This window comes from Oreochromis aureus, linkage group 9, assembly GCF_013358895.1.
Source record: "Oreochromis aureus strain Israel breed Guangdong linkage group 9, ZZ_aureus, whole genome shotgun sequence".
Classification (NCBI taxonomy): domain Eukaryota; kingdom Metazoa; phylum Chordata; class Actinopteri; order Cichliformes; family Cichlidae; genus Oreochromis; species Oreochromis aureus.
In genome coordinates, this window is record NC_052950.1 from 27641044 (window position 1) to 27656254 (window position 15211).

A 15211-nucleotide genomic window follows, 5' to 3' on the forward strand; every position below is an offset into this window, starting at 1 on the left:
AATGCTATTAAGCTATTATTTCTTTGCTCTTTATGCGCGAGGACATCTCGTGCCCATTTGTTCTGCCATCGAGCAGAGGACGACCACATCTGTTTGCCACCAGGGTACTAGACATTATTAATCTTTTCACGAGGACATTTAGCAAAATCAGGCCTCCATTTATTAGCCCCTAGCACAGAACTGAAGAACTGGCGAGGGGAGATAATGATTTTAAGCTCCCATTTAGTCAATTAATTCTCGGATGTGGAATCAGAAGCTGCTTGCTCAAATGTGAGAGTCTCTGTTGTTTATGATGTCATAGTCTGAAATCGTATTTTTTCAGGGCTTAAAGTAATTATTTGGACCTAGATCTGTCACACAGTAATGCAACCTTAATACAGTAATGCTTAACTAGAGTAGTTGTTGGGTCTAAGCAGTAGAGATAAACAAAATAGTCAGGTGTATAGGTAGGTAATAGCCCATAAGTGAAGCTCACTAAAAGTACAGATAAAATCTGAACAGCCAGTAGTATGGAAGTGCTTTGAACTGTTATATAAAAAGGTTATTTATAAAACTATTTCAGAGGTATGCTTATAATAATAATGATAATAATAATAATAATGCAAAGAAGAGGAAGCTTTATGACCTTGTTAAAAAAGTGCTATACAAATAAAGTGCTTCACAGAGAGAAATTGCAGAATTATAGAATATAAAAAAAAATCCAAGAACAGTAATTACTATTAAAATAGCAAATAAATAAGCCAAAATGTCATTGTCAGCCATTCAACTTTCATGAAAATGTTTCTAAAGTTTTCTAAAAGTATTAATACACATTGTTTGTGTATTAGCTATGAATCAACGCAAATATTTTAAAAGTTTGTTAAAAATCTGAATAAAATGTTAAATGATCAAACTAAAAATGTGGATACAAATTAAAACTTTGTAACTGTTAAAAAAAATATAAGTAAAGCTGTAAATAAAAAGTTTGAAATGAATAACTAGACATATGGCTTACAGTCAAAAATGGCCATAAACAGCATCGACAGTTAAAAAAGGTTTGCCTTAAACATACATTATTTTTAATGGCCACCAGGGGGCGATAACTGCTGTTATCTTCTATAGAACTATATGGATTGTTTACCAAACGTCTACATGGTTTTCCAATCATATATAAGTGTTTGGCAAACAAAGTGTTTCTTGGTGAGTTTACGAGTTTCAACGACATCAAAGTAGCTACTTTTAGTCTGTCTATCATAAACAGTGGAAGCAAGTACTTAACAGTTGAAATGTCCTAAAAAATAAATTCTTCAAATCGTTAGCAATAAAAGAATAATTGATGAATAAAATTGCATGTTAAAAACACACATAATGGGTAAGCGGTTGAAGCTGTTTGCGAACATGTTTGCTAAATGTAAGTAAGCAGTGGACAAATGGCTGAGGTAGTCAGGCAGTATCTATGAGTAAATGTTATGACAGCTTGCTAACTGTAACTGATTAAAGGATAAGCTGAATTTAATCACTTAGCGTAAATACTTAGCTTAGAGTAATCCAGTAAAATGGACTTAAATTAGCTGATTTGAACCTGAGGGGAGTATGGAAAGGTTCATCTGACAGGACTCAGTGGGATAAACGAAAGTTTGGGAATCACTTCATCTCACACTAGGGGAAGTAACTGAGAGGATACTCTTCTGCTGCTCTGTCACTTACCATAAACACTGTTGTAAGTTCAAAGGTGCCCATCTCTGTTTTTGTGACGACAGGAAGAAGGAATAGGGAGTGAGCTGAAAGACCAAGCAGTGTGTGGAGAGCTGGCAACCCACAATTTAGTCCAGACTGAGGAGACACATAAAATCAAGTGTGCTGGAGGAATGGTTACTTCAGGAGCCCTCTGTGGGTTTTAAACTGGGCCACTCCAGCTTTGGTTGTGAGAGCCTCGGTCTGAGTGATGCGGGCTCTGCTGAATGATGGCACAGTGGAAATAACTAGAAAAACAGGCAAAATAGCTCTCATTGACTTGGCCCAGATTGTATGATTTATATGGGTTATTTGGTATGCATTTGGGCAGCGAGGCAAGGTAATGTGTTTGCAGTGAGCTCTGGAGCGGTGCACTGGGATGAATGTTGTGGTCTCCCCCTGTCTGTGTGTGCATGTGTGTGTGTGTGTGTGTGTGTGTGTGTGACAGGGATAGTATGAGCTAATTTGTTTGGATTACTGTCGTCCATTCAAAGGCACAGCCTCACATCCCCGACACGTATGATCCGGAAATTGGTTAATCACATAGTCTACAATTTGTCGGATTCACACGCAGAGCATCCCGTTTCTTTCTAAATATTTCCTCAGATATGTTATTAGTCTGTGGATAAACATCTAATAACATCCTTTCCCTGAGAATATATCGGTAGGGGTAATTGTTGGTAACACATCTTTGCTGAAAACTTAATGTGCTATTTAGAAGCAGATAGGGGACTTAGAGCAACTTTAACTAAATCTTGGTGCTATTCCAGTGTTGCAGGTTGAATCCTAATTTCGACTAGAGGACTCTGGTGTTTTGCAGGCGTTCAGCGAGGAATTTCACTTCAGCTTTGCATTCCAATTTGACTGGGGATTTTCAGCTGTTTATTCTGCAGCGTTTTATGATGATGATTTTGGCCTCCTCAATCTGTGGAGATTTTTTTTAATATATATTTTCTTTTGTGGTAATAACCCCCATCTGTCTGAAATCTCCTTTTAGTGATCAATTTCCTTGCCTTAATCTGTGAGGCAGTGGGCACGTCTGTACATCAGATTGGAGTGGGGTGAAGTTATTTTCAAGACAATGTGACAGTGTGTCTAGACAGAGTTTCTCAGCTAAACAAAAGATCAATATATATTGACAGGGTTGTGAAGACATTGCTTTTTTTTCCTCTCTTGGTTTCCATTTTGCTGCAAAAACAGGACAGAAAAGGGAGCAAAAGTTCACCCAGATGCTCAGTTTTTTTTCCATAATTGGCTTCAGGGAAGTCGGTTGTGAACCACTAACCCACATGGGCAATAAGACAAATGGAGACTCCCACATTTGGGTCGAGTGTTTCCCTATTCACGCTTGGAATTTAGGCTGTAGATTTCTCCAGCGAGCGGCATAACATGGATTGTGACATCCAGTCTGAGTTGGACTTAACAAACCGAGTCTGAGATGAAGCAAGGACGAGGAAACGGGGAGGCCAAAGAGAACAACCTGCTGCTGACACCTCCTCACATTAGCAGCCTTATAAGGGCCTCCTCTGTGGATTGTAACATGACCAGGTTACCTGTGGCACCAGTTCCCAACCCTCCTCCTCCTCCTTCCCGTCTCCCTTGCTCAGCCACTCGGCTGACATTCTCCTCTCTCACTTTTAATTGCACCCCCGGGGTTTTTTCTGGGTTGCTGTGCAAGTCTTCGGCTCAACGGGCGCGATAGGGTGCTTTGCCGTGTCGCTCATATCCCTCGTTAGGGAAAAATAAAAAAAACAAGAAGAGAAGGTGGGAGAAGTAGAGGAGGAGTAATCTACTCTAGATTAGGCTAAAATGCCACCCAGACCCACTGTTTGTAACAGCCCATGTTCACAGAAAAGGCCATTAGCTGGCCAGATCCAATATGTATTGATGAATGCATTTGTGCAGCTCACGTTGTCCCTGTCTCTATCCTCACGGTCCTGTGTTCGATAAACCCGATAGATGCATTTAATAACTAATTGCTCTGATTCAAAATGTTATCCCAGGCAATTCTTTGAGCGTAGAATCATGGGGCATTCTAAAATTGGCAGCAGACACATTAATCTTGCTTACCCAGCACCCACCACAAAGCACAAGTCTTATTGCTCTATGGTGACTCCACACAATCTGTGACAGGCAATTTAAAGCAATTTACTTTTTTCATTTTTTCATCAAGCATTTTTTTTAATGCAATTAAATGGCACATGATATGAAGTGAAGACGGGGCAGGCGAGGCAGCCAGTGTGTGTGTGTGTGCAAGGAGGGAGAAAATAAAGGCAGCCTTGTGCTTGTTGTAAACACTGCCTCTTAACTGGGAGAATATAATTATGGTGTCATGTTCTATTACACACCTTCATTATGACGATGGTGCTCCCTGAGAAAGCAAACAGGGAAAGACGAGACCTGTGGCTCTGTTTCAAAATTCACCTACAGCAATGGGCGTTCGAAGAAGATGGCTCGAACAAGAGCAGACTCATTTTTATTCTTCGGTTACACGTTTTTGCTCCGGTTCCTCTTTCTTTAACAGAAAATTAGGGTTAATTACGGCTTGTGTTTAGCCTGTAGTCCCCCACCATAATTTCTCTGTTTTCTCAGTTTTAATTACACTGTACTCACCGTAAGTGTGATCTAGAAACACAGAGGAAGTAGCAGAACCCTTAGATGAACTTTATTTGGAGTTAAAATCCTAAACTGCATAATAATGGTGCAGCATCGCTAATTGGTTTTGTTTATAGCATTCTGGCCATTGCCATGTTGTTTTTCTGTACACATAAGTGACCAAAGTCTATGCATATTGTCTATGTATGCCTTTTATCTGGATGAATGAGTGCATGGTACAAACATAAATACCTGCTATTTAGTTCTAAGTAAAACACAAATAGGATACTTCAATGTGGATTTCTTGAACGCATAGTTATTACTGGTACAAAAAGCTGTATTATTTATCTAATAATTGCATCAAGTATGCTTATTGGAATAGCAGAGGAGCCTGTCCATCAAAGTGGCCACACCACAATAATCCATGAGTTGGTCTCAGTGCAATTAAAAGAGGAAGATTAACCAAAAAGTATTGTCGTTACAAATCGGGAACTTAGCTATAGATACCAAAATCACTTTTGTACCAGAGTTTCAAAGTCTCTCTCTGAGTCAGTGGAGACAGCCTCAAGTGGATATTAGAGGAACTGCAGTTTGTAGCGCTTCATTTGAAAGATCAGCTTTCGAAAATCTGTAAGGGATGACATGACTATTTATGGGACACAACTTAATTACAGGCTGATTTAATCACAACACTCCAGATGTTCAGAGGAGGGATGCAACAAAATTATTATAGCATCAGACTATATTAGCTTGAGAAAGACAAAGAGCTAACCATGCTTGTTGCTTTTATATTTAGCTCTTTGATATTTAATATTTAAGTATATTGACCTGCAACACAAAATATAAAATTTCTGCCCTCCTTTTCGTACTGCTTACAATAATATAAAACAGTTTGGCAGTTTTTTGGTTAAGCTTAATTGTATGTTGTTCATTTTTGGCACCAGTGACCTCAGTTTTCAGCATCAGAGGCTGCTGCTTAAGTCACAAAGGCCTGTGCCCCTCGGCAACCACCGGCTGCTACTGACCTAACTGGCTGGCAAGCCATCGCTGCTAGTTGAAATTGGTTGCAAAGACGTATGCAGCACTGCACCAAAACCCTCCTTGTAATTGCTTTGATCACCAGCAGATTCCCACTGGTGCCCATAGTTTGCACAGAACATGCTGTTGCGTCTCCAAACACTCACCATCTACTCATGCAGTGATAAAAGTGTGAAAAGTGAGTAAAAGTTGCACTTTTTGAAACATGTCGGTTGCAGCGGTGAGGAACAAATTTTACTTTGAAGATGAACGTTCTTCATTTTACATTTGGATCATCCTTTTTTATGTTTCGTTACCACTTGACGAGTAGTTGGCGAGCGGTTGCACGCAAGACACCAACTTGTCTGCAAACTGTCTGTAACCATAACAATCATAAGGCGGTTTTTGATGCAGCACCCAGCAGTGCACAGGAATCACTTTCCAGCCAGTCATGGAATGCACATTTTGCCATAATCCCGTGGTTCCCATGGGGTCTCCGACTGCTCTCTTGGCCTGTTTGACAGAGGCGTTAGGTAAACACAGAAAAAGTGCACACCCAAGTTGTGTTATCCATAGTATAATACAGTCTGCACACTGTGATGGATGCCTACAGTAGACACTTGGAGTGATATCTTTTTCTCTTTTTCTTTGTTTTTTCTGCCAAATAATTTGACCTCAGTTGGGTTTGATGTATCCAGTTTAAGTTTTGCGTTCTTTTGATCGCTCAGACTTCTCTGAGGAAGGCAAATACAAATGATGTGTTTCAGTACTGAAAATAAGATCCAAGTTGAAAGAAACCAGAAATTCCCTTAAATCTCCCTCCTTTCTTTCTTTCAACGTCAGCCTCATAGAGTATAAATGTAAAGAGGCAAGCATTTTTGTCGTAGCCACTGGGCTCCACGTGGCACCACAGCATTCTTAACCAGCCATGACATTTTTTGACGTAGCAAAAATCAAGCTTTAGCTGACTTACTCCTGGTCGTGGTCCCTTGTCAAGAGAATTATCAGGGCAGGGGACTGTACAATATGGCTTCTAGGGTATGACAAATGTGGTCAAGGGGCGAGCGCTCCTTAGGGACAGCGGAGCCCTCTATGTAGTGAAAGCATTAGCTTTCCACAGTGACATTATGAAGAAATCCATTGAAAAGGCCGGCTTCCCAGTGCTGAGGGACTGGAGGTAGAAAGCTTCATGAGTCCACCCCAGAGACTGGCTGGTATTTCCAACCACGCCGAAGCCTACAGCAAATCAATAGCACAAAGTCCCACATGCTCCTCTCCAGCGTCAATTAAGTAAATTCATAAAGTCGAGAGTGCAGGGAGTTGGGGGAGGGAAATGAAAAAGGGAAAAAACTAGAGAGAGAGCAGGGGAAAAATCATCCAGTCATCTTACAAATTTGGATAGGAAACAGAGCGTCTGGCCTGTGAGGTGCAGTTTATAGAAAGCGGAGGGTGGTGGTCTGAGAGACTATTTCTCTACGGGCATTATTAAGAAGCCTGACAGTCCATCTCACTTTCACCTGCCTCCATCAGCGCACGCACTGTTGACCTGGAAGTCTCCCCCCACCCACCCTCCCCACCCCATGCTGAGCCAGGCAGAGGACACATGCAAAGTGACTGGCTTTCAGCGAAAAGCCCAGCGATAATGCATATCAGCTTAGGCCTATGCAAGCAAAGCAGGCATACGCCGGGGGATGGGGATGGAGATGTGAGAGGGGGGAGGAGGGGGGACTGCTATAAACTGCAACGCATGAGGGAAAAGAGAAAGAGGGGACCTAACCCCCAGTTTCAATTTGCCTCATAAGGGGAAAACAGGGCATGCCTTGGCTGCCTCTAGAAGACAGGTAGCGTAATGGATGGGCCAGTCTCCTAGCCTGACTGCTGACGCTGCTCTGACAGGACGTTTCTACCTCTCCTTCACTCACTCCCCCCCACCCCTTTTGGCCCTTAGTGTTGTCACAGTAAGTACCTGATATCTAACTTTAGGCATGTGTGTCCTGTATGCAGAAGTTCAGCGTCTCATCTAGGCGACATAAACAAACACTCGGTTTGACATTTGTTTAACAGATCACAGAATCTGGTTTTCTCTGAAGTCGTGCCACAATGCAGTGCACAAGACACGCCATCATTCACTCTTATGAATACAAAGAAAAAAATAAACAGCAGCAGCTCTACTGATATTTTTCTTTTGTCATAAACAACTTAACACTTGTGAAACTGAAGAGATGGTTAGTTTTTAAGACCAGTCTGATCAGTCCTCTTTTGAAATGTGCACAAAAGGTAACTTATTCCTTAAAAGGACAATGGAAACTCATCAGCATGTCTTTTTAATAGTCATTTATCTGCTTAAGGTTCTAGTATATATCAAGTTAAATATGGGTACTGTTTCTCACATATGGATTCTCATATCCAAGAAACTTGGATACAAGTTTAAACTAAATAACTCCAAGTTTTGGCCTTTAAATTAAATATAATAGTGTGCAAAAGTCCTGAGTCACCCAAATGTCTTTGCAATTTGCCTCGTTTATTAAAGTTGTGTTGACCAGTAGTTCTCTAGGCTTTCTGAAGACATTCACCTCTTCCTTGCAAATCACCATTTACAGTGGTTTTTGTGTTTGTTAAGCGAATGTTGTGTCGACACATAACAGGCAACTTACCAAAGAACCAATTTGAAATTGTATTTTTGTTATTAGCAGCCTGTGGCGAGAACACATAATTTGTTCCTTTTTCTTTAGTTCAATCTATGAAAAATGCCAAAGAAAACACAGTTTGACTTGCATAAAATAGTATTTTTATACCAGCAAGGTGATTTGCAGAACACCAATTAGCTAAAAACTTGGTATATCTCAGCATGGTGTGCAGTGTGTCCTTAAAACTCAGAGGAAACTAAACAAGTGGCGAACAAAAGAAGAAGCGGCGTAAAAAAAAACTTGAACAATATGAGGAATGCCAAATTACACCAGAGCTAGACTGAAAATCAGCAGCAATAGAACAGTAAGAGTCTGCAGTAAAACATGTTGGAGGCTTTGTTATAGTTTGGGCTTCATTTTGTAAAACTGATGGAACAATGGAGACAAAAAAGTACCAACAGATGTTGATCCACCATGTAATACCATCTGGAAAGCATCTGATTGGCAACAGCTTTATTTTTTAACATGACAGAAATACCAAACAGACCAATCAGTCATGGATTGGCCTCCTCAGAACCCAGACTTCAACATTATTGAAGCAGTGTTGCATCATCTTGATGGAGAATGGAACAAAAGCCAGGCAACATTCAAAGAAGAGCTTTGAAGAAGCCCGTGGAACTATTGTATTATTGTGTATATACCGAATATTCAAGAATTGTACAAATTCTTTTTTCCTTGTATGTTGTTGTTGTTCTATGTTGCCTTATATGTTTCAATAAATTACTACTAATACATCTATTTCCCATTTTCCTAGCAAGATATAATAATGAGGGGTGATTCAAGCCTTTTGCACAATATTGTACTTGTGTAAAAATATTGCACACCTACACATATGTCTGGAAATCCTTACCATATGGTCCTCTGGTTTAAGAAGTGCTACATGTAATATAAAGGTTTGGGCATAACAAAGTTTTAAAGCATTTAAACTATGTATTTCATTAAAAACAATGCAAAGACAACATTTAACTAATTAGCAACAACAGTAAAATAATTGGGTGTAATATAGTAAAATCACATCTATTTCAGAAGTAAACGGGCTCACCACTGTGAAAGACTTATTAGCATTAATCTGGGGAAATTATCAACTATGCTGCATAACATTAGTAAGAGATTCACAGAATTTCAAAAATCTGAGTTTTGGATGCTGAGGCATTAACCCATCGCTTACAACACCAGTCCTAACCCTAACATAACTGTGACCCGTGGTAATCCGAACACATGATTTTTGTTTTCATTGAAGTCTTCTTCCAAGACACACATCAAAAAAAGTCTGTTTTGCTTTTCAGTAAAACACTGGGTTTGGGTAGTGCTAGGGTCTTAAACCTCTGAAGCTCGAAATGCAGTTGTGCAAAGTAAAAAGAAAAAGATGTATACACACATTTCTATCTGTGATATACAATGAAGTGTATGGTTTAAATCACTTGCCAGTCAGTATCCTGGTTTACATTTTGCACGGCATCTCAACTTTTGTCAAAACAAGGTTGCAGATAAACTTTGTGATGATCTCCAGCTCACCAGGAGACGCTTTTCTTTTCATTGGGTATGTAAGGAAGGCAAACAAAAGCATGCTGCAGCATTGTTAATAAAAACAGTTCAGTCGACAAGCATCTTTACATGACGTTGGAGTCTGTGCCCTGGCTGATCTCTGGGATCGGCTTGTAGGAGTGAAAGTAAATAAGACATTCAAACTGTCTTCGTGAACCTCTGCCAATGCAGCAGACATTGCCAAATAAGCTGAAAACACACAACTGCATCAAACTCGCCATTATGTTTTGAACCAAATCTTTTTTCACCACAAACAGCTTGACAGACTGGCACAGTGGAGAAATATGCAGCCGCTACAAAGACACCCAACCAACATCAAAATCCCTGTACAAAAGTTGCTGCAAAGCTGTCCCAGTCGATGTAGTGCGGCATCTGTTTTGTATGAATCTCAGCGGTTGTTTGATGTGTGTTTTTTCTCTTTATTTCTGCAGCATCAGATTTTAAACTAAACTTAGGCTGTTGTATCTACAGCAAAAACTCTGATATTGTAACAGCACAACACTACCGGCTCTGCTCCCATCAGCCGACACCTTTCCTCTCCCCGCTCTTCTCTCGCTCCATTTCTCTCAGTCCCTTCAGTCTGTCTGGCTGCGCTTCTGCATGCAGGTCAGGGTACTTAATTCATGTCCAGAGACATCGTTTCCTCATTCTCTGATATAGTCGGCGCGGGGAAGCTGACCAAACCTGCCTTACACTGGGGCTACACTGCAATCTCCCCTCTCCCCAGGCCCCTCATCCCTCTGCTCCCACCTTCTGAGAGCACGCGATATGGAGGAACGTTGCAGACGCTCCCCAGCGGACCCTCTGATAACCCTCCTACCAAACCTCAGCTGAGGAACATTGGCGGCCTGGATATCGGCCAGCCGCTGAGGAATAATGAGAACAAAAGCATAATACATGGCCTTCTTTCTCTTTTTACCTTCTGCTCCTCCTCCACCTCCGTCCTGTTGCTGTTCTTCTTGTTCCGTTTCCCTCTTACATTTGCCAGTGTTCACTGGCCTTTGGAGGACAGCGGACAGAAAAAGAGAATGGGTGGGAGAAATGACTGAGCGCAGATATTCTGCCGCCCACGTAAGGGCCATTCTGTATGGTTTGCAAACAGTCATTTTGTTCAGTATCTTTACCCTGATCTTAAGGTAATAAACGGGCCTCGACATTGCCCAGGGTCTCCATTGGCATTCTGCTGGGTCAGATAAAGTGTGCAGAAGCAGATTGCTTAAAAAGATAGAACGGGCCGCTCCACATACAGCCGTGTACTCTATTAGATGTTGATTCAGAGGCTTAATTCAGATAAAGCTCTACAAATGCTGTACAAGATGTAAGCCTATACGTTGATGTGCAAACATACTAATCTTAAATTTATCATGTTAGGCAGCACTCAGCCTGCCCATCAATCAGATGACTGACATTCAGCATACAGTTCGCGTGTCCACATGAATGTACATCAAAGCTCGTGCAGAGGAAATGTGAGCGTGTCTGCCCTTCGCATTCCTGTTATCATTTTGGTCTTGTGCCCAGCTTTTCCTGTATTTGATTTTCACGAAATCTTTTGACTTGAGCATTTTGATTTCAACGTGTAAGGTTTGATATGGGAATAAAAAAAAGGGTGATGTAGCTTTTTCTGGGTCACCTAGTTGGTTTTTAAATAATCCTAAGGTGATGCATTTTAATTGTTTCACTTCTATTATTCACCGAATGTAAAAAAAATGTTGAAATTATAATGATATACAACGTTTCCAGTGCCCGGGGCATTTATTTATCTAAGCTGCACAAGCCAGCGTTGCTATATTTGCAACAGCCTTGTATTAGAGGCCAGCTTTTATTTGCAAGTCCCTCTGTTTGATTAGAATAAGTGATCATGTTAACTCAACAAAGCCTTGCCCTGATATGTTTACATTTGCTCTTAATGGGTCACTGCCTTTAGCAAGCAATGACAAATAGATGATGATTTTCATTATTATTATTATTATTATTACGTTTTTTATGTAAATTCTTTTCTGCTAAAATGGAGATGCAAACCAGCTACCCACTGCACTCATGTTGTCACAGCTTCACTAATGCAACATGAAAATCAAACACTGCATGGCCAAATTAACTGTGAATATAATGCTGCAGTCACAGTAGGGAAAACACTAGTTGGAGACTGCAGCACAACCCAAATGACTGCAGCTCTGTGCAATGAGCTTGAAATATCTTTCCTTTGCAGTAGTTGTTTAGTAGGTTTGCAGCTGCACACGGTCAGTTGCCATCTTCAAAGCTTCAAGACAGAAAGAAAATGGCAGTACAATGGAATCAGTCTGTGACGAGAAAGGGGTCAAGTTGGTAATTACATACAAACTGTCATAATGCAGCAATTAATTGTGATAGAATTCAGAAAAATGCAAACCAGTTGCTGTCTGCATGCTTGAAGTTATTTATTGTCATGGGTTTGAGCTCTTGATAGCAGTTCTCTTGGAGCTTTGGAGATGCACCTGACTCGGAAAACTTTGTGCAGCCGTTTTAATTATCAAAAAGTCCAAGCATTGGACTGCCTCTAAAAACAAAAACTAATCTTCATCTTTTGGGGTTTTTTTAATAGGTTTGTCTCTGTGAAACTTTTTCAGCTATTTATTTATTTCTGTCTTGTATTTGTAGTACAGCTCGTGTTTGTTCATTTCAACCTCGCCCATGCCCATTAACTGTCGAGACTACCAATGTTTATTTTAGGAAATGTGGTAAAGCACAGAGAAACTGCCAATCTTCACATTTGAGAAGCTGGACCTTGCTGAAGGTTTGGCTCATTACAAAATCTACAACTAATTAATTTCAGTTCACCTGCGAAAGCAAGCGAAAGCTTCCAGCAGCAGTAAACCACCTGTAGCACGCAGGTTTTTTCCTGCTGATCAGTTCCATCTGGAGGGAAAGTGAAAGATCACTGAAGCGATTCAGCGGTGAGAAGTGAAGGGAAATGTAAAGGCGAGGATTTGGATGGAAATGTCTTTGTGAAATGATTTTTTTTTACATTTATAATAGAAATTCTTTTTTTTCCTTATATTTAAGATTGAGGTCTTGTGGCTATAAAATGACTTCATAGATCTTCATATCAGTAGATTCTTAAGAAGTGTTTAAAGATATATGTTTGTTATTGTGCACTGAAGACTAAGCTGGTGTTAACAACAGGTTATGAAACAAAACAAGAGCTTGTGCAGTAACAAATTGCTGCCTCCCCTCCCAGTATTGACACTCTGCTTTGTCTTTCTAAATGTTCTAGATGCTGGTTGCCGCCCAATGTGAGTCTGAGGAGCCTTTCCTGCTTCAGTAGATTACAGCATGAGAACTGATCCGATACTCTGACCGAAAAAAAAAAAAAAAACACTGGACACAGACCACTGAGGAGTGGACAGAAAACAGAAGGCTGTGGTGGCGTGGTCATGGATAGAAGGAAAGTTTGCATATTTATGGTGCTGTGGGCCATGGTCCACCTCAGCTCTCCAGGTCAAGGGCTCAGGGCCTTGAGAAGGACTACAGGGGGGCGGAGGGGGTCAGGACTGACAGGACAGGATGCCAACGGAGTGCCACTGAGACGCTCTAAGCGAGGTTGGATGTGGAACCAGTTCTTTTTGTTGGAGGAGTACACCGGGACCGATCTGCAGTACGTCGGAAAGGTAGTACAAGGCTCGACTTTCTTTTCTTTTCCTTCATCAGACGCAGCAGATACACTACACTACAAGCAGATGCAAACTACAGCTGCTCTGTTATACCGAAACCTGCTGCTGATGAAACACACCAGCTTCATGTCATGACTAAAGATGAGCCCACATCCAACCATCCACTCACGCACAAGCATTACACACAGGCTAAACAAAACAACATGTGATAAAAAAACAAAACAATGATTAGGTTTTTTTCCTGCTTTGTCTAGGCACCAGTTTTAAGTGCATGCACAGACACCTCAATAAGCCCTGCAGATGAGTTTTCAGAGCTTTTTCAGTGAGTGCACATAAATCAGACACATCAATGGAAATAAAACAAAATGGCCATAATATAGTATGCTAATTAAGGCAGGAAATTGAACCTTAAAACTCTTTTGTGGACACTAAAGCGTATCCATTGCATACAGAAAGCATACCAGGCATAAAAAGCACTAAGTGACAAAAGTAGGTACTGAATGCCTCCTCAGATTTATTATCTCGACTTATAGATAGTTGCTAATTCAAATTCAGATAGTGCTGGTGTTCATCTATTAAAGTAAATCCCTGTAGAAGTGCCGTCGGTACTTAATATTTATGAAGTTAGGATACTTTAAGTAAAAATCTGAAGGAAAGATTTACAAGAAAAATACCAGAGTGCACTACTCTCGGGGTGCTTTTACTTGGATAAAATAGATGGCAGAGGTCAGGCTAGTGAGAGCTGGGGCTGATTTTCTCACATTTGAAAGATTTAACATGATGCAAAATATAGTATGTTTATAGTGAAACCTGTATAAAAACAGTCAGAATTTTCATTTTATGTAGTATAATTATTTTTATTACTAACAACGAGCAAGTCGTGTTTTCCTAGTTTTATACACATGCACGTATTGCTCTCAATTTGGGCCCAAGTGTCATTTGGTGTGGCTTAAACTGCACCCATGTCCTCAAAAATACTTTTTTTTTTCAATTTCCATCTTCAATTTGTTCACGGGGAATGAAAGGAAGTAGTTGGTGAGAGCAGCCATAACAGCATTATAGTTTGGAAAAGAAAATAGCAGCACATACAGAATCTCCAACGTCATTACGAAAACTGTCTGGACTGTAAAATTGATAAGTGACCACCAGAAAGTGCCAACAGCAATGACTGCTGTAGTAATGAAGATGTTTGCAGCAAAGCAGATTCTGGAGATTGGTTGTATATGTCTGCTATCAGGGCGTCTTTGAGAATTCAGATTTGTAAACAGGGTGTCTGCAGGTAAATGAGTTGCATTTAAAACCTTTCAGGACCTTTTGCATACTACTTTAAGTCAAATTTAAGATCAAACTTTTACAGCAGAAGTTAAAGTTTACTCTTCCCAGTCAGTTTAAAATGAAGAGAAAGGTTAAATAGAAAGTATTGATGAATGTTCTCCAAACCTTGAACTGAAACCATGGGCGTAATGACACAGATCTGAATGTGTAAAGCAGTGAAATTGTCACAGTGACTGGTCTTGAACTTGTGGCTCCAGACCAACATTTGGCTCTTTTTTACCCATCTCCAGTGGTTAAGTGTGACTTTGACAAACAACTAGATGAATGTAATTATGTAAATGAATAATGCCAAGGCTGTCAGTCTCCTCCATCTGCAGCTCGATTTTGTCAAAATTAAACTGAAACTTTTTCTTTTGCTTTGTGTTTACTGTTTCCAAAGTAGGCTATTTTTAATTTGATTCAGTTGCACAAACACAGGTACTGTACGACTGCTGTTTTATGTAGGCCTACATATGGTAATGGATACTTTTGGACTGTTCCTTAATTTGTCATAAGCAAAAGCAAATCAAAATATCAGATAAGTACTAGAGTAGTAGTAGACTTTTCTTTCCAAGAAACACTCCAACACTGTTGGCCTAGGACCCAAACAACCTAAATTTTAAATAGTTTTCTACTTTTAATTGTACATTTGTATTCAAGACTAAGTTATCGTTCCAAACTCCAAAACTGACC

The 15211-nt window shown here is 40.3% G+C and overlaps 1 protein-coding gene across 1 annotated transcript in view; it reads left to right on the plus strand.

Moving 5' to 3' along the window:
- Positions 1-15211, plus strand: part of LOC116311429 (cadherin-6-like) — a 75155-nt gene that overhangs the window by 13046 nt on the left and 46898 nt on the right. Inside the window, 1 exon segment of the mRNA XM_039617671.1 lies at positions 12808-13201. Within this exon segment, the coding sequence (XP_039473605.1) occupies positions 12968-13201 (234 nt within the window). The 5' untranslated portion in view covers positions 12808-12967.